Here is a 25382-nt window from a genome sequence, read left to right as displayed (position 1 = left end):
CAGTAAGTGCTCAATAAATGTGATTGAATGAATGATAGCCCAGTAGAGATGTCTTGAAGGCAGAAGGAAATGTGAGACTGCAGAGAAGAAGATCAAGGCAGGAGATATAGATTTGGGAATCAGCTGCGTAGAAGTGGTAGTTGAAGTCATAGGACCGAATGAGTTATACAAGGGAGTGAGTGTAGGTGGAGAGTAGAAGAGGAACCAGAACTGAATCCTGAGGGATCCCCATAGTTAGGGGGTGGGAGGCAGAGGAGGAGCCCACAAAGGAGACTAAGAATGAGTGGCCAGAGAGATAGGATAAAAACCAGGAGAGGACAGTGTCAGTGAAATCGAGGTTGGATAACATTTCCAGGAGAAGGGGGTGATCGACAGTATTAAAGATAGCTGAGAGGTCGAGGAGGATTAGGATGGAGTAGAGGTCACTGGATTTGGCAAGAAGGAAATCATTTGTGACCTTTTAGAGGGCGGTTTCTGTGGAGTGAAGGGGACAGAAACCAGATTGGAGGGGGTCAAGGAAAGAATTGGAGGAGAGGAATTTGAGACAGCGGGTGTAGACAACTTGCTCAGGGAGTTTGGAATGGAATGATAGGAGGGAGATGGGATGATAACTGGAGAAAGCTGTGGGGTCGAGGGTTTTTTTAGGAGAGGTGACACATGAGCACATTTGAAACCAGTGGGGAAGAAGCCACTGGAGAGCAAACAGTTGAAGACAGTGGTCAGAGAGGAAAGAGAGGAGAAAAGTGTTTTGATAAGGTGCGAAGGGGATGGCTTTTGAGAGAAGACAGGAGAACTCTTGAGATACTGCTGGGAAAGTTGGGAGAGTTGAAGAAGGTGTAGGAGGAGGAAGGTAGATTTTGGGGAGATCATTCTTGATAGTTTCAATTTTCTCAATGAAGTAGGTAGCGAGATCATTAGGGGCAAGGGATGGGGGAGGCATGTTGAGGGGACAGGGGATTTGAGGAAGGAATTAAATGTCTGCAACAACTGGTAAGGGCAATGGGCATGAGTGTCAATAAGGATGGAGAAATAATTTTACCAGGCAGAGGAGGGGGCAGAGTTAAAGTACGCAACAATGAACTAGAGGTGGATGAGGTTGACTTAATATCGAGATTTCTGCTAACAAAGCTCTGGGGTTCATGCAAAGGAACAACGGAGGTGATCCAGGGCTATGGGTTAGTGGTACAAGATCAACAAAGGGACAGTGGAGTGAGATCGAGAAGCAGCGTGGCTCAGTGGAAAGAGCATGGGCTTTGGAGTCAGGGCTCATGAGTTCGAATCCCAGCTCTGCCACTTGTCGGCTGTGTGACTGTGGGCAAGTCACTTAACTTCTCTGTGCCTCAGTTCCCTCATCTGTAAAATGGGGATTAAGACTGTGAGCCCCACGTGGGACAACCTGATTCCCCTATGTCTACCCCAGCGCTTAGAACAGTGCTCGGCACATAGTAAGCGCTTAACAAATACCAACATTATTATTATTATTATTATTAGATAGTTGAGTTCAGTAGAGAGAGTGGTGTTTAGGGCATCAGTTAGCTTATCAAGGGAAGGTAGTTTGGTTATGGAGGCTAAATGGGGCATGATGAGTTGAGAAAATTGGTTGGAGTCAAAAGATCGGAGGTCTCTATGGGGGAACCAGACAGATTTGCAGGGAGGAGGTATGAGGGAGAGAAGCTTAGTATGTGGTTTTGCCACAGTAAGTTCTCAGTAAATAGTACTGATTTATTGATCAATTGATGGATTGATTGAAGAAGGCTCTGGCCCAGAATGAGACAAAACTAGCTAAGCCCATTGTTGGCACCCATCAAAAGGTTGTGTGGCATTTTGGGGAATTTCTGTAGGTGCCTCTGTCCTGGGAGGGCCCTTACAGAAGGACAAACGGTCATAGGTACCCTGCCATTTAGGGCTTCCCAAAATCCTAATGGTGACCCAGGGGGTCCCTCCTGTGACCACTGAAATGGAAACAGTCGGACTGTGGAGAATGCCCAATGGAGAATTGGGCATTGAGCCAATGGGATGCTGTAGGTTGAAGAGAGTGTCTGCCCCAGGGATGCCTGTGGGGAGGCCCTCGGGAGGGAGAGGTACCCCCCCAGAAGGCAGGCTGAGTTGCCTGACCCCTCGCCATTTGGATGGGCTTGGGGGGAGGGCGGTACTAATTCAAGAGCGAGGTGACCAGAGACCTTAGGGGCCAACAAGTGCCTGCTGGTGGAAAGCCCACAGTTTGCCCGGGTATGTCATTATGCTGGTATGCCCCGGTGCCCACCATTCTTTCATTCATTCATTCAATCACACTTATTGAGCACTTACTATGTGCCGAGCACTGTACTAAGCGCTTGGGAGAGTACAATATAACAATAAGCAGACATATTCCCTGCCCCCAACGAGGGACTAGGCTGGCATATAATAATAATAATAATGATGTTGGTATTTGTTAAGCGCTTACTATGTGCAGAGTACTGTTCTAAGCGCTGGGGTAGTTACAGGTTAATCAGATTGTCCCACGCGAGGCTCACAGTCTTAATCCCCATTTTACAGATGAGGTAACTGAGGTACCGAGAAGTTAAGTGACTTGCCCACAGTCACACAGCTAAGTGGCAGAGACAGGATTTGAATCCATGACCTCGGACTCCCAAGCCCGGCCTCTTTCCACTGAGCCACACTGGCATATCCTTAAGGATCTTTGGCCCCATCTCTCCCTTTCATCTCCCACTCCATCTCTCTCTCTCTCTCTCTTTCTCTCTCTGTCTCTCCCAGCTAAACTGCACAGATCTTAAACTACAAAACTAGGCCTTCTCAGGAGCCTCTGAGCCACTACCCCTTTTCCTACTTGCCAAACCACGTGTTAGAGAAGCAGTGTGGTTTAGTGGAAAGAGCCCGGGCTGGGGAGTCAGAGGTTGTGGGCTCTAATCCCGCCTCCGCCACTTAGCTGTGTGACTTTGGGCAAGTCACTTCACTTCTCTATGCCTCAGTTACCTCATGTGCTAAATAGGGATTAAGTCTGTGACCCCCACATGAGACACCCTGATTACTTCAAATCTACCCCAGTGCTTAGAACAGTGCTTGGCACATAGTAAGCGCTTAACAAATGGCATCATTTATTTTTATTTATTTTATTTTACTTGTCTTAACACAGCTGTGCAGGGTGGGACATAGAGGAGAATGAACTGCAGAAGGAGACCAAAACAGCTGCTGGATGGAGAGCTGAGATCGGGAAACCAAAAGCAAGGAGGGCAGAGGGAGCGTTCTGAGGACCCGATCAACACAAGGTCTACAATATCACAGGTGACTGAGAGGTCGAGAAAGAGACCAGTGAACTTGGAGAGTGCGGCCACAGTGGAGGGAAGGGGATGGAAGAGGGAAGAAACCACATGAGCTGTAGGCTAAAAGTGTAGTCAAACTCATTCGAGGGTAGCCATAGCAAGGGGGTTGAGAAGAGGGTTTTGTGGGACAGGAGATTCATAATAATAATAATTTGGTATCTGTTAAGTGCTTACTATGTGCCAAGCACTGTTCTAAGCACCCGGTAGATACAATGTAATCAGGTTGTCCCACGTGGAGCTCACAGTTTTAATCCCCATTTTCCAGATGAGGTAACTGAGGCACAGAGAAGTTAAGTGACTTGCCCAAAGTCACACAGCTGATAAGTGGCAGAGCTGGGATTAGAACCTACGACCTCTGCCTCCCAAGCCTGTGCTCTTTCCACTGAGCCACGCTACTTCTCATGGGCATGGGTGAAAGCAGAGGGGAAAGAACCAACAGAAAGCATGAGAAAGAAAATGACTGTGGTATTTGTTAAGCACTTTTTACAGGGGAAATCAGGTCAGACACGGTCCCTGTCCCACAGGGGGCTCACTCTCTAAGGGGGAGGGATAGCAGGTATTTATTTATTTACAGGTGAAGAAATTGAGGCACAGAGAAGAATAACTGCAGTATTTGTTACGTGACTACTATGTTCCAGGGGCTGTGGTAGATACAAGATTATTTATTTATTTATGCATATTAATGTCTGTCTCCCTTCTAGACGAAGCCCCAGACTAAGCGCCCCCTTTTCCTCTGCTCCACCTCCCCTCCCCAACACCCTGACTTGCTCCCTTTGCTCTACCCTGCTTCCCACATTCCCTGCCCACAACAAGCTCACAGTCATTCATTTATTCATTCAATCGTATTTATTGAGTGCTTACTGTGTGCAGAGGCACTGTACTGAGCGCTTGGAAAGTACAATTCAGCAATAGAGACAATCCCTGCCCATACTGGGCTCCCAAGCGTTTAGTATAGTGCTTTGCACACTGTAAGCACTCAATAAATATGACTGTAGATCATATTACATATTACATATTGTAATAATCAATCCCTGTCCCTGTCCCACATGGGGCTCATAGTCTAAGTAGGAGAGAGAATGGGTATTTAATCCCCATTTTACATACGGGGAAACTGAGGCACCAAGAACTAAAATGATTGGCCCAAGATTGCACAATATGTGAGTGGTAGAGTCAGGATATTCTAGGTATCCTGACTCCCAGGCCCGGGCTCTTTGCACTACGCCATGCTGCATGGTACACTGAGCTAAGTGCCTGGAAAGTTCAAAATGAGCAAGTGACACATTCCCTGCCCACAACGATGTCCCCTCTAACGGGAGACATTTTCTATACTGTCTCTGCCAGATTTGATGTTGTTGTTTTTAAAGATGAAGAATATTAATGCGTAAGTGAGAAGGAGCATGACATAGTGGATAGAGCACGGGCCTGGGAGTCAGAAGGCCATGGGTTCTAATCCCAGCTCTGCCACTTGTCTGGTGTGTGATCTTGGGCAACTCACTTCACTTCTCTGTGCCTCAGTTACCTCATCTGTAAAATGGGGACTAGACTGTGAGCCCTACGTGGGAGAGGGAGTGTGTCCAACCTGATTACCTTGTATCTACCTCAGTGCCCAGAACAGTCACAGGTACATAGTAAATGCTTAACAAATACCATAAAAAAAAGTGGAAAAAAATAAACCAGATCAACTGCTCTGAGGATTTTTTTGCTTTCACTTTTGCTTAAAATTTAATTAGGCAAGTTCCCCGCTCCTCAAGAACCTCCAGTGGTTGCCCATCCACCTCCACATCAAACAGAAGCTTCTTACCACCACTCTTGAAGCACTCACTCACCTTGATCTTCCCTACCTCACATTCCCGACTTCCTATTACAACCCAGCCTATGCACTTCACTCCTCTAATGCCAACCTACTCACTCTACCTCGATCTCGTATATCACGCTGACCCTTTGCCCACGTTTCACTTCTGGTCTGGAATGCCCTCTGTCTTCATATCTGAAAGATGTTCCCTCTCCTCATCTTTTAAGGCTTACTGGAAGCACATCTCCTCCAAGAGTACTTCCCTGACTAAATACTCATTTCCTCTTCTTCCACACTCTTTTGCATCATCCTTGCACTTGGATTTGCACCTTTTTTCACCTCTCCCTCAGCCCCACAGCACTTATATATATATCCATAATGTATTTATATGAATGTCTGTCAACTCCTCTAGACCATAAGCTCACTGTGGGCAGGGAATGGGTCCATCAACTCTGTTACACTGTACTCTCCCAAGAGCTTAGTACAGTGCTCCGTGCACGTAAGGGCTCAATAAATTCGATGGATTGCTTTAAGGCCCAAGGATAAAGGAAGGAAGAGGAGCTAAGGGAACATGTTGCTAAGCAACCAAAGTGATGGACAGATTGGGTAACTTTTCCCCTTGTTGTCATGGGACGGTCTCTAAAAAGCACCCCAGGCAAGAACACTGCTTTGAATGTATCTGGCATCACAAACGACTTCTCCATTTACTTCCAGCAAGACAGCTAAGAGTCAGTCACCTGTCCTGATCATTCCCCTGCAATCTGGATTTGGTTTTTCCAGCTCAGTGGGAGCCCTTTCTCGGGACTGGCCCATCCTCCCAACCAAAGCTGCTGCTTCCCTGCCTGGCTCTGCCGCCACCCATCCACTGTCTTGGAGGCTGAGGACTTTCCACAGCCCTGGGGCCTCCCATGCTTCCTCTTCTTAGCGGGGCCGGGTGGGCGGGCAGGCTCAGGCTGTCTTTCAAAACTACACTTGCTGCTGTCACTCACAGAGAGCTCAGACCTCACTTGACTCCCTCTATTCTCCGGGAGAGAGAGGGAGAGGAGGGGAATTCAATTCGCTCACGTGGATTCAGCTGCAAGAGCTTTCTCTCCGCACTGAACTTTCACCCTCTGTTCATTAAAATGTCTGCCCAACTTTTCTTATCTGGGTCCCCAGCCTTGGGGTTAATCCGCAGCCTCAGCTTCTTCACCCCTTTTCAGCAGACAAGGGGACGTGGTGTAGTGGTTACAGCATGGGCCTGGGAATCAGAAGGTCTTGGGTAATTATTATTTTAGTATCTGTTAAGCGCTTACTATGTGCCAAGCACTGCTCTAAGCGCTGGGGTAGATACAAGGTAATCAGGTTGTCCCACATGGGGCTCACACTTTTAATCCCCATTTCACAGATGAGGGAACTGAGGCACAGAGAAATTAAGTGACTTGCCCAAGGTCGCACAGCAGACAAGTGGCAGAGCCGGGATTAGAACCCATGTCCTCTGACTCCCCAACCCGTGCTCTTTCCGCTAAGCCACGCTGCTTCTCTATATGGGTTCTAATCTCAGCTCCACCACTTACCTGTGTGGTGTGTGACGTTGGGCAAGTCATTTAACTTTTCTGTGCCTCCGTTACCTCATATGTAAAATGGGGATCAAGACTGTGAGCCCCACGTGGGACAGGGACTGTGTCCAAGCCAATTTGCTTATATCTACCCCAGCACTTAGTACCGTGTGTAGCACATAGTAATCGCTTAACAAACCCCATTATTATTATTATTATTATTACTGCCTCAGGGAGAAGAGGAAAGGACTGGGAAGCAGAAGTGGCCCATTCCTAATCAATCAATCATATTTTTTGAGTATTTACTGTGTGCAGAGCACTACCAATAACAAAATAACAGCTGGTAGACATTATCCCTGTCCAAATCGATCTTACAGTCTAGGGAGGAGACAGGTATTAATATAGATAAATGACAGATTTGTATATAAGTGCCGTGGGGTTGAGTCGGAGGTGAATATAGGGTGCCAAAGGTTACTGTTCTGTGACAGTCACACAGACTTGGCAAATCCTGGCACGGGGATCCTGTGCCCAGCTGTGCAGATGTGCTGGGAATGGAGGGGCAGGAGTGGGGAGTCCAAGGTGTGTGTGTGTGGGGAGGTGCAGAGAGGTTGGCTGGGGTGCAGCTGGTGGGCAGGGGAAATGGTGATCATAGGAAGTGCTCAACATGTGCCAAGCACTGTACTAAGCACTGGGCTATATAGTAATTATAATTACAGTATTTGTTAAGCGCTTATGATGTGTCAGGCACTGTACTAGGCGCTGGGGTGGATACAAGCAAATCGGGTTGGACACAGTTCTTGTCCCGCATGGGGCTCACGATCTTAATCCCCATTTTACAGATGAGGTAACTGAGACCTAGAGAAGTTCATTCATTCATTCATTCATTCAATCATATTTATTGAGTGCTTACTATGTGCAGAGCACTGTACTAAGCACTTGGAATATACAATTTGGCAACAGAGACAATTTCTGCCCAGTAACAGGCTCACAGTCTAAAGTGATTTGCGCAAGGCCGCATAGCAGACAAGTGGTGGAGTGGGGCTTAGGACCCTGACCTCCTGACTCCCAGGCCCGTATTCTATGCACTACGCCATGCTGCTTCCATAATGGTTGTTTGGCAGAGGGTAGAGGTCACCATACAGATAAGCATACAGTCTTCTAGACTCCTAGGCTGGTGTGGTCAGAGATTGTCTCTATTGCTGAATTGTACTCTCCCAAGCGCTTAGTACAGTTCTCTGCACACAGTAATCACTCAGTAAATACGATTGAATGTATGAATGAATGAGCATGGGTCCGGAGAGGCGAGAGGAATGAAGGAGAAGTAGGAGGAAGAGAGTGAAGAGGCCACACCAGGATAACTCACTTCTTTTCCTCCTGCTTGTCTTATCCTAGCTCACCCACTCCCTTCTTTCTCCCTTCCTCTCTATCTCCTCCCTCCTCCTCCTTTCCTTCCTTGCCCCCCCCACCCCAACCTCCCCGCTTCCCTTCTCCTTCTCTTCCTCTCCTCTTTCTCCCATTTCTGCCCTTCCTTCTCCCAGGTCATTCCCTCCTCCCCTCTTCCCTCATTCTACCTTCACTCCTTTGTCCCCCTCCTTCCTTCTCTTCCTCCTCCCCATTCTCCTTCTCTTTCCTTCCTTCCCATTCTCTCTTCCCCACTTTTCCTCCCTCCCCTGGTGTCCTCTCCCCTCCCTCCTTCCCACAGTTCCCCCTCCTCATTTCATTCATTCAATCGTATTTATTGAGCATTTACTATGTCCAGAGCACTGGACTAAGCACTTGGAATGTACAATTCGGCAACAAATAGAGACAATCCCTGCCCAATGACTGGCTCACAGCCTAAACGGGGGAGACAGACAGCAAAGCAAAACAGGACAAAACAGAAACAAGACAACATCATCAAAAAAAAAAATGGTGGTATTTGTTAAGCGCTTACTATGTGCAAAGCACTGTTCTAAGCGCTGGGGTAGATACAAGGTAAGCAGGTTTTCTCAGGAGGGGTTCACGGTCTTAATCCCCATTTTACAGATGAGGTAACTGAGGCACAGAGAAGTTAAGTGACTTGCCCAAAGGCACACAGCTGGCAAGTGGCGGAGCCGGGCTTCGAACCCATGAACTCTGACTCCCAAGCCCGCGCTCTTTCCACTGTACCACGCTGCTTCTTAAATTCAATTCAATTCAATAAATTCAAGATAAATGTTGGTATTTGTTAAGCGTTTACTATGTGCAGAGCACTGTTCTAAGCACTGGGATAGATACAGGGTAATCAAGTTGTCCCACATGAGGCTCACATTTAATCCCCATTTTACAGATGAAGTAACTAAGGCACAGAGAGGTTAAGTGACTTGCCCACAGTCACACAGCTGATAAATAGAATCAAGGGGATGTACCCCCTCCTTAACAAAATCAATAGGGTAATAAATAGTATATACAAATGAGCACAGTGCTGAGGGGAGGGGAAGGGGGAGGAGCAGTGGGAAAAGGGGTGTTCAATGTGGGCAGGCCTCCTGGAGGAGGTGAGCTCTCAGTGGGGCTTTGAAGAGAGTGAGTTGGGTGGAGGTGAGGAGGGAGGGCATTTCTGCTCCCCCCGCATTCCTGGTGCTCCCAGCTCCTCTCCTCCATCCTCTTCCCCCCCCTTTTCCCCTCCATCCCCTGGTCTTCTTTCCCCCCTCCCTTCTTCCCACTGCTTCCCCTCCTCATTTTTGGTGCTGCCGGCTCATCTCCCCCCTCCTCTTCCTCATTCATTGATTCATTCAATAGTATTTATTGAGCGCTTACTATGTGCAGAGCACTGGACTAAGCGCTTAGAATGTATAATTCGGCCACAGAGAGAGAACATAATAATAATAATAATGTTGGTATTTGTTAACCGCTTACTATGTGCAGAGCACTGTTCTAAGCGCTGGGGTAAACACAGGGGAATCAGGTTGTCCCACGTGGGACTCACAGTCTTCATCCCTATTTTACAGATGAGGGAACTGAGGCACAGAGAAGTTAAGTGACTTGCCCACAGTCACACAGCTGACAAGTGGCAGAACTGGGATTCGAACATCCCTGCCCAACACCGGGCTCACAGTCTAAAAGGGGGAGACGGACAGCAAAGCAAAACAGGACCAAACAGAAACAAGACAGCACCCTCAAGATAAATGGAATCAAGGGGATGTGCCCCTCATTAACAAAATAAATGGGGTAATAAATAGGATAGATAAGTGAGCGCAGTGCTGAGGGGAAGGAGCAGAGGGGAAGGAGCAGAGGGGAAGGGGGGGCTCAGTGTGGGCAGGCCTCCTGGAGGAGGTGAGCTCTCAGTGGGGCTCTGAAGGGGGGAAGAGAGTGAGTTGGGCGGAGGTAAGGAGGGAGGGCATTTCGGCTCCCCCCCACCATTCATTCAATAGTATTTATTGAGCGTTTACTATGTGCAGAGCATTTGTACTGAGCGCTTGGAATGGACAATTCGGTAACAGAGACGGTCCCTGCCCACTGACGGGTTTACAGTCTAATCGGGGATGACCATTCCCGGTGCTCCCAGCTCCTCTCCTCCCTCCTCTGCCCCTCCATCCCCCTGCCTCCTTGCCCTCCTCATTTTGGGAACTGCCGTGTCCCCCCTTTCTTTTCCCTCCTTTTCCTCCTCCCCCTCTGCTCTTTTCCCCGCCCCTGGGCCGTCGCCTCCTCCTCAGGACGGGCCCCTCCCCCCGGCCTTCCCCCCCACCCCGCCCCCGATGACGTCACCGCCCAGGCTGCCGGGCGCCATTTTGAAAGTGGAGCCGCTGCCGCCGCCGCTGCCGCCGCCCCGCCATCGCCGCCGTCGCCGGGGGAAGAGCGAGAGCGGGGAGGCCCCACGGGGAGATCCGCCATCCCGCCCTCCCGCTCTGCAGCCGGCTCTTCTTCCTGCCCTCCCTCCCTCCCTCCCGTCCTCCCGCCGGCCGGTCCTCCCGTCCTCCCGCCGGCCGGTCCTCCCCGACCCCGACCCCGGCCCCGACCCCGCCGGGGCATCGGCCGCCATCCGCCCGCCCCGCGCCCCCGGCCCGGGTCAGGGGGCCGCTTCCGGAAGCCCAGGCCCCGCCGAGCTCGACGGGGTCACCATTTCCAGCCCAGCATGGCAGGTAAGGGCAGAAACCGGCCGTCCGTCCGGCCGTCCGGCCCCTCCCTCCGGCTCCCCTCCATCCCTCCGTCCCTCCGTCCGTCCGTCCGGCGCTCGCCCCGGCCACCAAGATGGCTTTTGCGACGGGGGCGGCGCTGGAGCGGGAGCCACAGAGAGACAAGAGAGGGATGGACGGGGGGGGAGGCCGAGGGACGAGGAGATGGTGCAGGCTGCCGCGATCTCTTGCTGTCGGGAGCCTTCCTCCCCTCCCCCCCGTCCCCTCCTCCTCCTCCTCCTCCTCCTGCTGCTGCTGCACCTCCTCCCTGCTCCCTGCTCCCTCCTCCTCCTCCTCGTCGTCGCCCTTCCCCCCCGCCCCGATCCGTTCGGGAGCCTGGTCGTCTTGCCTTTCTTTGATCTCCGCACATCATGTCGGCAGCCTAATTTAGGCCACTGGGCCGGGAAGGAAGGAGGCCAAGTTTCCGTGCAGGGGGCAGGCACCGACGTGCGCCCCACCAAATCCGGGGGTGCGGGCCTGCGGGGGCGCGTGCCGCTGGCAGAAGCGGCTGGGCATCCTGGCACCCCCTGGCACCCCCTTGGCCCCCCCGGCATCCCGGTGCCCAAATCGATGAGGGAGTCCCAGGCCTTCCGTGCGGCGCCTGGCGATGGAAGAGGCCGTCCAACTTGGGCCGGTCCTGCCCTCGGGGCCTGGGTGCCGACCCTTCCTTCAGTCCTATGGATGGAGCGCTTACTATGTGCAGAGCCCCGGACTCGGCGCTTGGAATCTCTATTTCGGCGACGGACAATCCCCGCCCAGTAACGGGCTCACAATCTAAATGGCGACCCTTCCCCAATTGTGGGGAGGGGGCCGGGGGGGCGTCGAGTACAGAGTTCGGGGATTCGGAGGCGAGGCAGGGGGCCCGGAGGACCAGGAGAAGGAATCGTTTCCCGGTCGATTTATTTTTTTTTCTTTTCCTCTCCCGTCCCGGCACAGATTCAGGGGCGGGGAACGTGTCCGTCGATTCTCTTGGATTGTACTCTCCCAAGCGTTTAGTACAGTGCTCCGCACATAGGAAGCGCCCAATAAGGACGATTGATTGATTGACGGGTAAACGTCCGGAGGAGCTTCCCACCCCTCGGGAGAACGTAGACCGGGATTCTGTGCGGGAGGAAGGAATTCTTTTGCCGAATTGTCCATTCCAAGCGCTTAGTAGAGTGCTCTGCACATAGTGAGCGCTCACTAAATCCTACTGAATGAATGAATGAGGGAGGGAGGAGGGAAAGCAGGCGGGGGCCGAGCGCCAATTCTTCCCGGGGTGTGTGGTCAGGGCCCAGCTTCACTCCATTTTCTGGAGTGACCCAAGGACGGACAGAGAGCCAGTTGTGTGTAGAAGCAGCGTGGCTCAGTGGAAAGAGCCCGGGCTTGGGAGTCAGAGGTCATGGGTTCTAATCCCGGCTCCGCCGCTTGTCAGCGGGGTGACTTTGGGCCAGTCACTTCACTTCTCTGTGTCTGTTACCTCATCTGTAAAATGGGGGGTAAGACTGGGAGCCTCATCTGTAAAATGGGGATTAAGACTGGGAGCCCCACATGAGACAACCTGATCACCTTGTATCTCCCCCCTACCAGCGCTTAGAACAGTGCTTTGCACGTAGTAAGTGCTTAACAGATGCCATCGTTATTATTATACGCGCCCCGTGGAAGTCCCCCCTGGGGTTTCAGTAGCCGCTCGGCCTCGGCGGTGGTCGAAAATCCGAATTGCACAAGATGACAGCTTTGCGGATGTCATCTGCCCCGTCGCCCTTGAGATGGGGAGGGCGGGGTGGGAGAGGCGGCCTCTTTATGGGCGCCTCATCCAGTTCCTTTTCCCGGCCGGCAGGGCTGACCCAATGATCTGCTGCCAGGCCAGGCCCGACGGGTGAATGGGGGGGGTGGTTTCCTTCTTTCTGGGTGTCTCGCTGACGAGGTTCCAATGAATCATCCCCACCTTTCACCGAGCCAGCGATGTTCCTCAAGTTGGCTCTCCGCTCCACCTTTTATGGTAGTTGCATTTCTTCCAGCCTTCGGCCGGCCGGCCCTCTTTCGCTCGGGGGGCTGCGCAGATCGATTTTTCGGAACAGGATTTGGCCTCTGCCTTCCTTGCCCCGAGGTGCCCGGAGCATGTAGTTTGTCCGGTGGGAGGCAAAAATGAAAGGAAAGCGTTGGAACAAGAGTGCAGTGATCGAAATGTATGGAAAGTACGTGGGCGCATACGGCAGGTTTGCTTTGCACTCTGAAAACTTGGGTAAGGAGGACTGCTTTTCACGGCGGTGTTGTGTTTGAGCTTCCAATCCATCGATGGCCTTTACCGAGCACTTGAATTACGTGCAGAGCACTGAACTAAGTGCTTGTACTGTACTAAGGCAGAGAAGAGAAAATCGGCCAGCCGGCCGTGAATCTGCCGCTCTAACCTGGGGAAAATGCAGTTAGACCTGATTTGGGGTGAGGGTTAAGGAGAAGTGTCAGGAATAACTCAGACTCTTTTGAGGGGTGGTCTGTTCTCCGGTTTGGGGGGAAAAATAGCAAACTCGATGAAAACGTCTTCTGTCTTGCTATTTGGGCAGGCCAAGTTTGGGTTGGGATGGTGGTTATAGGTGTGGGCAGCTCTGTGCTAATAGTATAATGCCAACCCTGGATACCATCGCGCGTCTGCAAGAATCAACATGAACCCAACTCAGACGAGAATTTAATTGGGTGTTTTTTCTTCTAGGAGCTGGAGGAGGGAATGACATTCAGTGGTGTTTTTCTCAGGTGAAAGGGGCGGTAGATGATGATGTTGCAGAAGGTAAGAATGCATTTGTTGGAAAAGGATTTTCTTGAGAAGATGATTTTTGTGTTTAAGCCTAGTTTCTGCACCTTCCTCCTCCTCTTCCCCTTCTCTCCCCCTCCCCTCCACCCAAATGGGGAGGAACTAAGAATTTTAAAAAGTAACTCAGACCAATGTTTACTCAAAGTAAGACAAAATGACATTTTTCCATTTCTGGTTTTATTTATTTGTCACATTTCCCATTAGGCTACTTAAGCCATCGTAGGAAAAATTCAAGGCTGAAGCCATCAGCCTGGAAATGCAATGTGCAGTTCTGGGTAACCTTCGGGGCCTTGTCTTGTCGGGTCTTACCCTGAAGGATCTAGTGTTCCTGGTTTTGGTTGTACTGTGTACTTAAACTTGTTAAAATTAAGATGAGCCCCTCCAGCATTCAATCTAGAAATACCAGGTACTTGGCATTAAACGTGTTTTTGCCTGGTGTTGAGAAGATTGGTTTTTTTTTTAACTTTCACAGTTGGATAGTGGAGAATTGTGCGGGAAGCAGTTGCTACCTCATTTTGTGTATGTTCTATTTTACTCATCTGCAGGTATTAAGAGAAATAATGCACAGCAGTACATTTTCTTAAATATTTGGGGAGACTTTCAAATGTCAGGTATTTTTAAAATTTCACATCTGCTTCAGGAAGATGAAACATTGTAGGCTTGATTTTTCAATTATGTTGGTTTTTATATAGCACACCTTAAAACTTCCTTTTTTGTTCTTAGTTGAATTACTGGCATTTGGAGGATTGGATAGTCAGGTTTCTTTTTTTTTTTTTTAAAGTGTCTTCAACAGGTTTCCTGTGGGGCAACTGCCTTATACTATTCAGGAGCTGTATGTGGGTGTTCTTATTGTTGCGTGGTTTCCTCCCCCCCCCCCCATTTTCAAGGCGACAAGAACTAGTTATGAGTTTTACATTGAGGTTGTTCCACTCCAACTTCAATCTCTGGAGTTCAATTGTTAATTTGACTTCTGTGGCTATTTTGCTTCTTCTGTGGAATGCAAAATGGGGGGAAGGTTTCCTCTGCACAGCACAGGCGTGGGGACTCTTTTTCCAGTACCATCCAATGTGCCCAGGTTCAGAGAACAAGCACCTTGGCCCCGGTTGCTCTCAGAATTCCCTAAACTCCTGGCGAGCAGAGAACCAGCTGGAAGGGGGATTCGGGCATCGCCCTTTGCTTCCCTCCCCCCAGTGGGTCTTGGCACCGAGGGGATCTGGGTGGGCAGGCTGGAGGCCGCCTCAGCCCTTTTGACCTGGCACCCAGAACCCAAGCCTGGTGGGGCTAAGGAGTGGTTCTGCTATGAGTCAGATTAACTTTGTAGTCTTCACTTTAGCTACAATTGGATTTTTCAGTGCACGCTGCTCAGGCATTTTAAAGGGATGAGGGATATTACTAAACGCGGACTAGGAGTACGGTTTAATGAGCTGCTGGTTTCACTGAATACGCATAATAAAATTGCATCGTACTCTCCCAAGCTCTTAGTACAGTGCTTTGTACACAGTAAACGCTCAATAAATACGATTGAATGAGTAAATGAATAAAATGCAGTCTGGAAAATCACTGCAAAACTCCTCATTTTCCTTTGGAGATTGTAAGTAGGCGTATTTACCGAGTGCCTCCCTTGTGCAGAGCATTGTCCTAAGCTCTTGGGCACGAACCTGGCCCTACTTAATGGATCTTTGGCCTGCAGTAGATTGAAATGAACTTTGGTTTATCAGTCATTCCGTTTTATCTGTTGCTGATTCTTCTCTCTATACTTTGGAAACATTTTTAAAAATAAGGTCATTAGTGCATGCTTTTCTTTTTAGAATATCTGGGGCATCATCAATCTTTCAAACTAATATTCTGTGAAAGTGTTCCAGTAAGTTTTGGTTTAGAAGTCATGAGAACTTTATTTGCTTTCTCTTTCTCAGTGATTCTGTTGCTCTACACCGAGTCGGCTTTAGATCTAGAGGAAGCGTACCTTGGTTTTGTTTACCTTGTTTCTGTTGAAATTGTATTGATCTAAAATGCAGATGTGGATGTTTGATGTGAGGCATTTTTCAAACTTTATGATTGTTTATTAACTCGATTGTACGCTCAAGTGCTTAGTGCAGTGTCCTGCACACAGCAGTTACCCCAGTAAGCAGCATTTATTGGATGGTGTTTAGGAGAGGTCCTGGGAAACCCACTCAAACCACACCCTATCCTGGTGCCCTTTGAAATTCCCCTTTTCCCACCTCTGGCCCCCGGAGGCTAGAATTGTGGTGACTGCCCCATTCTCTCCCCCCCCCCCCCCAAACACACACACCTCATAGACTGAGGGGGTGGGGTGAGTGAGATGGTGACTGCGTCTGCTCTGATGAGCTGAGTTTAACACAGGGCTTTGGCACATGGAAATCCCTTAATAACTATGGTAATAATGTCGGAGCTGCCCTCTTGTAGACCAGGGTCTGCAGTCCCCCCCGCCCCCCCACCTGGGCCTCCGGTCATCCCTCCCAGCCCATGGCAGGCAGGAAAGGGTAGGGGGGAAGTGGTGGCCAGGCCAGAAGAGTGGGAATTGTTGGCGGCCGCACTGGGTGTGTGCTAGTTGGGAATGCCATTGTCTCAGCCCCACACCCATTCCCTTACCTCGATTTCCATTTTCCTTTCTCTGCTCCCCCCTCCCACTCCCATTTCCACTTCCTGTCTCCCCTTCCCCTCTTTTGCCTTCAGCCCCAGCTTCCCTGTTGGGTCACTTCCTCTGTCCCCAAGACAAAGGCAGTGGGGCCCTGGGTTTTTCTAACCATGGGGAAAGGGGAGGGGTCGGCTGAGAAGGGGGCCAGGGTCAAGTCTGGGCCATCCTTATAAGTCTCCCAAAGGATCCAGGCTGTGGCCGCTGCTCCCACGCTCCCACAAGCACTGCTCTCTTGAGCGTACTTTCCGCACTCCTCCACCCTGCCTGTCTTGGTTTTAAGGTCTGCCCTCTCCCCGCCTCCTCCCCACCCCCTTCCCGCTCTCTCTCTCTCTCTCACACAGTTGAGGCTCGTGGCCATCCTTGACCTGGGTTTCATCTATTTACTCTGTAACTTTTATCATTGCATCCCGAGTGTCAGATCTGTGTGTTTTGTGTTCAGTCCAGCTCCAGATGTACTAGGGCTCTTTAAACAGTGGCCAAGGAAAGTGCATTATGTGCAAAACCTTGGGAACACAGCAAGGTTTTCTCCACTAACAAGGTGAATTGTTTGCAAGCCCAGCAGATCAGTCGTGCAGCTGGAGGGCTTCAGCAGAATTGGAGTAGGAACCAGGTGCCTAAAGCTACCAAGTCCAGTGAGAGTAGCCAGATGTGGACACTGAGCTCCCCCATTGAGTTTTGGCATTAAAATGGGGACACCTTTTCTCTCCCAGGAAGTGATATTCTCCCACCACGGAACCCTCAGGCCATGTGACGCCTTTACTACTGGGTCGGTCAGACCACTGGACCACCCAGCCCGCTGTTCTGCCTTATTCTGCCTCTGACAGAGTTCCAGGATGCTGTGGGGAGGGGGGGAGAGATAACGGCGATACTTCTTCTTGGTATTCTGCGTAATGGTTTTGGGTATGCCAGCTGGCATCCCTAACCTTCTCTCCGGTGACCCATTGTGATGGGAGCAGTGGAAATCTTCTAGCCGTGACGCAGTCAGTACCGAGCAAGGCTCTGGGCCAATGTAATGCTGGCAGTTCTTTGCTTTGGAGGGCTACTGAGTGAGAGGGCAAGGAGTGTGGCCTAGTGGAGAAAGCACGGGCCTGGTGGTCAGAAGGACCTGGATTCTAATTCTGGCTTTGCCACTTGTCTCTGCTGTGTGACTTCGGCAAGTCATTTCACTTCTCTGTCCCTCAGTTATCTCATCTTAAAAAGTGGAGATTAAGATTGTGAGCCCCTTGTGGGACGTAGTTTGGGTTCAACCTGATTAGGTTGTATCTACCCCAGCATTTTGTATAATGCCTGTCACAGAGTAAATGCTTTAAAAAAACAAAACCCAAAAAACCCCACCAGCCAGCTGTTGATCATGCTGACTTGTCATTCAGGAGGCTCATGGGTGCACACAGGGAATTCCTCAGCCTAGGCCTGTTGTGGTGGCAGACCGGGTCAGTAGCACCCCTCACTGCTGGCTTTTCTGAGATTGACAGCGTCTGCACCTGCCATGACCTTCTAGCAGGAAATTCCTTTCCCAAGTCCGTGAAGCTAGAACTCTCAGATTCCAAAACTTTGGAGGTATCTCTCTGACAGGTACGAAGCTTTCAGAAAGTGTTAAATCAGTTACTGTGGAAGTGTCCTTTGATCATAAAGTAAAAATGAACATTTTGTCATTTTGGGAGGTTATAGTTTTGGGTTTTTTTTGTTGGGGTGGTGAGTGTGGGTATGGGTGTTGAAATGAATATGGTTGAACAACTTGACAGAATGGTTTTCTCTGTAATGGATAAAGTCTTTTGTGAAATCTCATCTTCGCTAGGAGGCCCTCCTCATTTAACCGTGCCACTATTCTCCCCATCCCAGGAGCCCAAGACTTTGACGTCGGCCTTGACTCTCTGTTCTCTGTCAACTCACATTAAGCTACTGGTCCGATCTTGCCAGTTCTTCCTGCCCAGTATCTCCTGGATCTGCCCCCCTCCTTTCCACCCAAACTGCTACTATCCTGGAGGACAAGCTCCGGCCTTGCCTCGGTTGTCCTATTGCATCATCCCCCCGTTTATCCGTCAACTGCCAGTCAGTCCTCAGTCAATGGTATTTCCTGAGGATTTATACCATGTACCATACTAAGCACTTGGGAGTGCACAATAGAGTAAGTAGACACATCCCTGTCCTCAAGGAATTTAGTCTAGCAGGGGCAACAGATGCCAAAGGGGAAGATAGGGGAAGCAACAGAGTCTCTGTGTCTGTGTAAAAATGCAATGGGGTAAGTACTAAATTGTCTAAGGGGTACAAGTTCTTGAGTGCATCGGTGACATAGAAAGGAGGTAAAATGGGGGGGGGGGTGAGAGATTAGGCAGGGAAGACTTCACTTGTGTTTACTCTGCGTGGAAGCAAGAGTTGCCTATTGGAAAGAGAGGTACTGGGTTCTGATGCAGGATTCGTCTGCGATGTGACCATGAGCAAGTCACTTAACTCTGGATCTCACTTCCCTCATCTGCAAAATGGGGATTCAATACTTGTTCTCCCTCTGATTTAGACTATGAGCCCCCTGAGGGACCTGATTATCTTGTGTGTGTCCCAGCGCCTAGTATAGTTATTAAAGTTGCTTCTTCTCCAAGAGGCCGTCCCGGATTAAGCCCTCTTTTCCCCTGCTGGCTCTCTGTTCTGAGTCATCAGGGCACTCCAATCTGAGACTTTTGGACATTTGACATTCACCCCAACCCCACAGCACTTAAGTACACATCTTGAAATTATCTATTATAAATTATTCATGTTAATGTCTGCTTCCCCTCTAGACTGTAAGCTCGTTATAGGCAGGAAACGTGTTTGCTAATTCTGTTGTACTTTCCCAGTCGCTTAGTATGGTGCTCTGCACGTAGTCGGGGGTCAATAAATACCATTGATTCTCTCTGCTTGTGACGTTCATTCGGAGCCCTCCTAAAAAACCCACCTCACCTCAATTAATTTCTCAATGCCTGTGGAATCCCTTCAGCCAGCTCTGGCACATATGAATTTTTTTATATCTGACCTCATCCTTTTTGTGTATATGTTCACTTCATGTATTTTTATCATTCTAGTTGTATTTTTTTTTATAGCATCTCCCCTTTTAGAGTGGAAGCTCACAGTGGGCAGAGGTGTTGTCATTTCTTTAGTCTGTATTTCCCAAGCGTTCAGGATAGTGCCCTACACTAACTGGGAGCTCCATAAATACTACTGCTACTGCTATTAGTAAAGTGAATCACTAAGATTGTGCTCTTCACACAGTAGGTGCTCATATGCCATTGATCGATTGTACGTTGGACTCTATTTTTGGCCTTGTTAGCCAAGCTAGGCAGGACTTCAAGTTGTCGAGGGGGAAGATTTTAGAAGTGCGAGTTAAATCACTCTGCTTGTCCCCTTTTTAAACACATTTACTAAGGAGGGTGTTTGCTTTTGATTAAACATGCTTACCTGTGGCTTGACGTAGTGTTTTATGTCTGTTTTTAGCCAATTCCCTGTCAATTACAAATTGAAAGTCTGGATTTCCCAGCATTAACAGATTGATTACTTCGCCAAGAGTGGACACTCCCCTAAGTGAGCACTGCTGCAGATTTCAGTTGGAGAATTCCCCAAGCCCCCTGGAGGCCCCTTGCTTTCTTCCCCCCTCCCCCCCCAAGCCCTCCTTAGGTTCTCTGGTACTGTCTCAGCACGGCGGGACTTTTTACAAGTGTGTTTTCATTCTACCGGCTGTGAAGAAAGTACAATAATAATTGTGGTATTTGTTAAGCGCTTACTAGGTGCCGGACACAGTACTAAACCCTGGGGTAGATACAGGGTAATCTGGTTGGAAACAGTCCCTGTCCCACACAGGGCTCACAGTCTTAATCTCCTTTTGACAGATGAGGGGACTGAGGCCCACAGAAGTGAAGTGACTTGCCCAAGGTCACATGGTGGACAAGTGGCAGAGCCAAGATTAGAACCCAAGCCTGTACTCCATCTACTAGGGCACGCTGCTTCAAGCAGTTGGGATTTTGAGAAGTGGGGCGGAGTGAGCATGTGAATCTCTGGGCGACCCTTCATTCATTTATTCATTCGGTGTCATATTTATTGAGAACTTACTGTGTGCAGAGCACTGTACTAAGTGCTTGGAAAGTACAATACAGCAATAAAGAGAGACGATCCCTTCCCACAATGGGTTTACAGTCTAGAGATGGGAAGGACCCCAGAATGAATCACCCACCCTCCTCTCTGCCTTCCCCTCCCTCCCCCACCTCTCCCACTCCCCCCAGATAGACGGTCCCGGGGATCGTGGTGTTTTACAGGTGGGGACTATCCAGGCCCCAGTTGAGGTGTGGGAAAGGTCCTGCTGGTACCAAAGTAGCAACCTGACTGAGGTCCTCAGAACCTGGTTAGGAATAATCAGTGTGGTATTTGTTCAGTGCCAAGCACTGCCCTGACCGCTGAGGTAGGTGCAAGGTAATGATTTACCCAAATGTTGGAACTAAATGATTTATTAAGTGCTTACTATGTGACAGGCAGTATACTAAGTGCTGGGGTAGGTTCAAGTTAATCAGGTTAGTCACAGTTTCTGTCCCACATGGGGCTCACAGTCTTAAGCCTCATTTTTACAGATGAGGTGACTGAGACACAGAAAAGTGAAGTGATTTGCCCAATTATTGTCCTATTATCCATAATAGGATTTTATTCGATCTCTTCAATTCTCTCTATCTTTAATACCCGAGGTGCCAACAGGCAGGATTAGCTGCCTGGTTGCCCTCTTCCCTTCCATCCTTCCCTTCCCTGACTTGTCCTCTTGGGGCTGGAGTGAGCCCAGACCCAGTCACAAAGACTTTGGGCCAAGAAGGTGTCTGAGAAGATTGATTCTTGAGTCAGTGGTTCATGGCTTACCTATATTAACGTCTTTGTCGCCTTCTAGACTGTAAATTCAGTGTGGGCAGGGAATGTCTACCAACTTGGCTGGATTATCTTCTCCCAAGCACTTAGTACAGTGCTGTGTGCACAGTAAGCGCTCAGTAAATACTATTGACTGACTGACGACTGACTGATTGATTGTGGAGCGCTTTTGTCCTTCTCTGGTCCCTACCCGTAGTGTTCCCTCTGGAACAAGGGAGCAGCCCCTTGCCACGGGCACGTGACTGAGCCTTTGGTGTCTCAGTCGGCTCGACCACTTGTCAGTTGTGTGACTTTGGGCAAGTCACTTCACTTCTCTGGGCCTCAGTTACCTCATCTGTAAAATGAGGATGAAGACTGTGAGCCCCACGTGGGACAACCTGATTCCCCTGTGTCTACCCCAGCGCTTAGAACAGTGCTCTGCACATAGTAAGCGCTTAACAAATACCAACATTATTATTATTATTATCAGTCGTCGCTGCAGCCATGTGAGTTGACCTAGGTGGTATTTGCTCAACAATCTTCCCCGGTGGTGGCTGTCTCCCACCAACAGCCCCTTGGAAGAGATGTAATTTAAAGAGGGTTTTGAAGTTGGGAAAATGGTGGACTGTAGGATATGAGGCAGGAAGGAGTTACAGGCCCTGGGGAGAATGTGGGCAAGGGGACTGGAGAGGGAGATTTGGAACGATTGGCTCGATTGTTTGACTTCCCATGCCGCATATTGGAGCTTGCTTTAAGCCCCCGAACAGGTGTGCCCCTGGCTCTCGGCTCTCCTCAGTGCTGATGGGGGAAGGTTGCCGTGCAGGCCCATCCTGCATCCACAGCTCATCCTCCACTCTCATTTTAGCCAGTACTTCAGACCTCCTTCACCCACCCATCGGTAGTGTGTTTTGTGCTTTTATCATGTGCAGAGCGTTGGACTAAGCGCTTGGGAGGGTCCACTGAAACAGTCAGTAGACGTTTTCTCTGCCTAGAGTGCGCTTACACTCTGGAGTGAGAGACATTAGAGAAGCAAAGGGGGAATGGGTTGGGGGGTAGTAGTAATAAAACCATTACCGAAATTGCTACTAAGTAGAGCCATGCTGTGGCAATGATTTGGGTTTTGCAACTTTTCCCCTGCACCTCTACAAGAGGCCAAACAAGACTGTGGGAGTGTTCAGACTGTAGAGTCTTCAGCGGGGAGGAAACTGGATCGGTGCCGGTGGGCAGTCAGGACTGGAAAGTAGTCGGTCCCTGGGGAAATGGGATTGAACAGTAAATGGAGTACGAGCAGCAGTGAAAAGAGCTCCAGCCTGGGAGTCAGTGGACCTGGGTTCTAATCCTGGATCTGCCGTTTGCCTTCTTTGTGACCTTGGACAGGTTACTTCACTTCTGTGCCTCAGTCCCACTACAAAATGCGGGACAGGGACCGGGTCCAGCCTGATTATCTCGTATCTATCTATCCCACTGTTCAGAACGGTGCTCGACACACAGGAAGTGGCTACAAATACACTAGTAAAAATAATATAATTTAAAAATTACAAGCTGTGGATTGAGCGATTGTCACAAGGAGGACCTTACCATTACCAGTAGCATTTATTAAGCACCCATTGTCTGCTAAGCCCTGCCCTGGGCACTAGCCATGTGGGAGTTTCTAGTGAGGTTTGCAGCATCTCGGTTCAGCCTTGCCAATTCTCCAGATGTCCTGTTCCATCCGGCTCAAGGACCATAGATGGTAAAGCACACAGTTCATATTTCGTTTGCTTCCTTGGGTACTGCATTTCACAGCGTGGCCTGATAGGTAGACTATGGACCTGGGAGTCAGAAGGACCTGGGTTCTAATTCTCCACCACTTGAGCAAGACACTTCCCTGTGCCTCAGGAACCTCTTCTGTGTAATGAGAATTAAGACTGTGAGCCTTATGTGGGACAGAGACTGTCGAACCTGATTTTCATGTACCTACCCCAGTGCTGGGCTTGGGAGCCAGAGGTCATGGGTTCGAATCCCAGCTCTGCCACTTGTCAGCTGTGTGGCTGTGGGCAAGTCACTTAACTTCTCTGTGCCTTAGTTACCTCATCTGTAAAATGGGGATGAAGATTGTGAGCCTCATGTGGGACAACCTGATTACCTTGTATACCCCAGCGCTTAGAACAGTGCTCTGCACATAGTAAGCGCTTAACAAATACCAACATTATTATTATTATTGCTTTTTTCAGTGACTGACTGGCGCATAGTGAGTGCTTAACAAATACCATTAAAAACCCCTCAAAAACGCATGAATATTGGCCTGTGGGAGGACTAGAATGTTCATCTGTAATCGGCACTGTGGCCAAAGTTTTTATTTTCATTCATTCATTCAATAGTATTTATTGAGCGCTTACTATGTGCAAAGCACTATACTAAGTGCTTGGAATGAACAAGTCAGCAACAGATAGAGACAGTCCCTGCCCTTTGACGGGCTTACAGTCTAATCGGGGGAGACAGACAAGAACAATGGCAATAAATAGAGTCAAGGGGAAGAACATCTCGTAAAAACAATGGCAACTAAATAGAATCGAGGCGATGTACATTTCATTAACAAAATAATTATTTGGACATTTGTGAATGTAGACGAATGCCGTATCTATTTTTAAACCGCTTACTCTATTACAGAGATTGTAAAACAATAACAATAATAATAGGGAGCAGCCTAGGTGCCTCCGCCTCCCCACTCCCTATCATCGAAAAACCAAGCATGAGGTTCCTTAGCTGAAAACATTTGCAGTACAGTAAGAACTCCATTGTCCAGGGTGTGTGGGACCCACATCAAGCGGAATATTGGAGTTCTTCGGAAACATCGGGGCCAGTCAGTGGTTTTATTTGTAAATGATTTACTTTTAAACCGCTGAGTTTCACGAGTTGTAAAGTGGGTTCATCCCTGAATGGTTTAGGGAAAAATCAAAATAATAATAAAATGAAATAACAAAATAGTAATAAAAAATTGTAAACCATCATCTGAGAGGATCCGTGGGGGATACTGAACTCGTGTATGTTTGATTTGCTAATAATAATAAAGATGGCATCTGATAAAAGGCTTATATTCACCAAGTACTGAACTAAGCACCAGGGTAGATAGATAAAAGTTAATCGGGCTGGACATAGTCCCTGTCTCATAAGAGCTCCCCCCTTAAGTAGGAGGGAAAACAGACATTAAATCTCCCATTTCACAGGTGAGGAGACTGAGGCCCAGAGAAGTTAAAGTGACCGGCCCAAGATCACCCAGCAGGCCAAGGTGGAGCCGGGCTTCATACTCCCAGACCCTTACTCTGTATACTAGGCTATGCTGCTTCCAAGGAGATTGGGGTTTTTTTTTGCTTTTCAGTAGCGCAGCTCAGTCGGTCACAGATGAAGTTTGAGCGGATGGGTTGGAGCACATTCACACATCTGTTGCCACCTGGAATAATAATGTTGGCATTTGTTAAGCGCTTACTATGTGCCGAGCACTGTTCTAAGCGCTGGGGTAGACACAGGGGAATCAGGTTGTCCCACGTGGGGCTCACAGTCTTAATCCCCATTTTACAGATGAGGTAACTGAGGCACCGAGAAGTTAAGTGACTTGCCCAAAGTCACACAGCTGCAGGCAGCTCCGCCCACTGTCCACCATTGCACTGGTCCGGGGACGGACACGGTCAAGGGGGAGGTTTGGAGGTTGGCGGCGCTTCCGCAGTCTCTTGAGGAGAGTCGAAAGCCGAGGAAGGCCTCTAGGCAAATGTTCAGCCGGTTGGGCCTCGGTGGTGGTGGGCAGGGCACTTCACACAGAACCCCAGGCGGCCCACCCGGCTGGGAGTCGCACCCTGGGAATCCTCTGCACAGGAAGTCCCGGAAACCACACCTGACCAGGCGTTTGATATGGAGGGGCTTTTTTATCTTATCGGAGGAGAGGCTGTCGTTTGTCCGTCTGTCCCATCGTTTTCCCGCCCCTCCAACTCCTGCCTCCCTTGCGGTCTGAGGGAGGAAAGTTAGGCCTTGGAGGCGGTTGTGGTCTCGTGTACGGAGGGCATCGGGAAGGCGAGGGGCGTCCTCTTTATTGGAGAAGAGGCACAGGGAATTTGGCTCAGTCTTGATGCCCGATAAATGCTGGCAGAAATGCTGCTTGTCAGGTCTGCTCTCCTTAGGTCAGCCCAGTTTCCCGGCTCAGCTTTTCCGGGGCCTTAGTGCTTCTTCCCCTTGGTGCCTCCTCCCTTGGATATTGCTTTTCCACCAACCACTCAGTCGTTGGGGACGCTGCTTTGAACTTTTAACTCCGGTCCTTAGATCAGGTGCTTATGATGTGA

The 25382-nt window shown here is 49.4% G+C and overlaps 1 protein-coding gene across 5 annotated transcripts in view; it reads left to right on the top strand.

Moving 5' to 3' along the window:
• The first annotated feature begins 10642 nt into the window (after positions 1–10642).
• The window catches only part of PPP2R2A (protein phosphatase 2 regulatory subunit Balpha), an 84721-nt gene continuing 69981 nt past the window's right edge, over positions 10643–25382 (top strand). The window contains exons 1-2 of one of the 5 annotated variants that reach the window (XM_029065561.2): positions 10643–10747; positions 13470–13544. In XM_029065561.2, the coding sequence (XP_028921394.1) occupies positions 10741–10747; positions 13470–13544 (82 nt within the window). In that variant the 5' untranslated portion in view covers positions 10643–10740. Of the gene's footprint in view, positions 10748–11543; positions 11674–12685; positions 12762–12797; positions 13005–13469; positions 13545–25382 lie in introns of those variants that run through there. The other 4 variants (XM_039912162.1, XM_029065560.2, XM_029065559.2 and 1 more) reach the window with 4 other exon arrangements.

This window comes from Ornithorhynchus anatinus, chromosome 5, assembly GCF_004115215.2.
Source record: "Ornithorhynchus anatinus isolate Pmale09 chromosome 5, mOrnAna1.pri.v4, whole genome shotgun sequence".
NCBI classification, from domain to species: domain Eukaryota; kingdom Metazoa; phylum Chordata; class Mammalia; order Monotremata; family Ornithorhynchidae; genus Ornithorhynchus; species Ornithorhynchus anatinus.
This window is presented reverse-complemented; position numbering and strand designations above follow the sequence as displayed.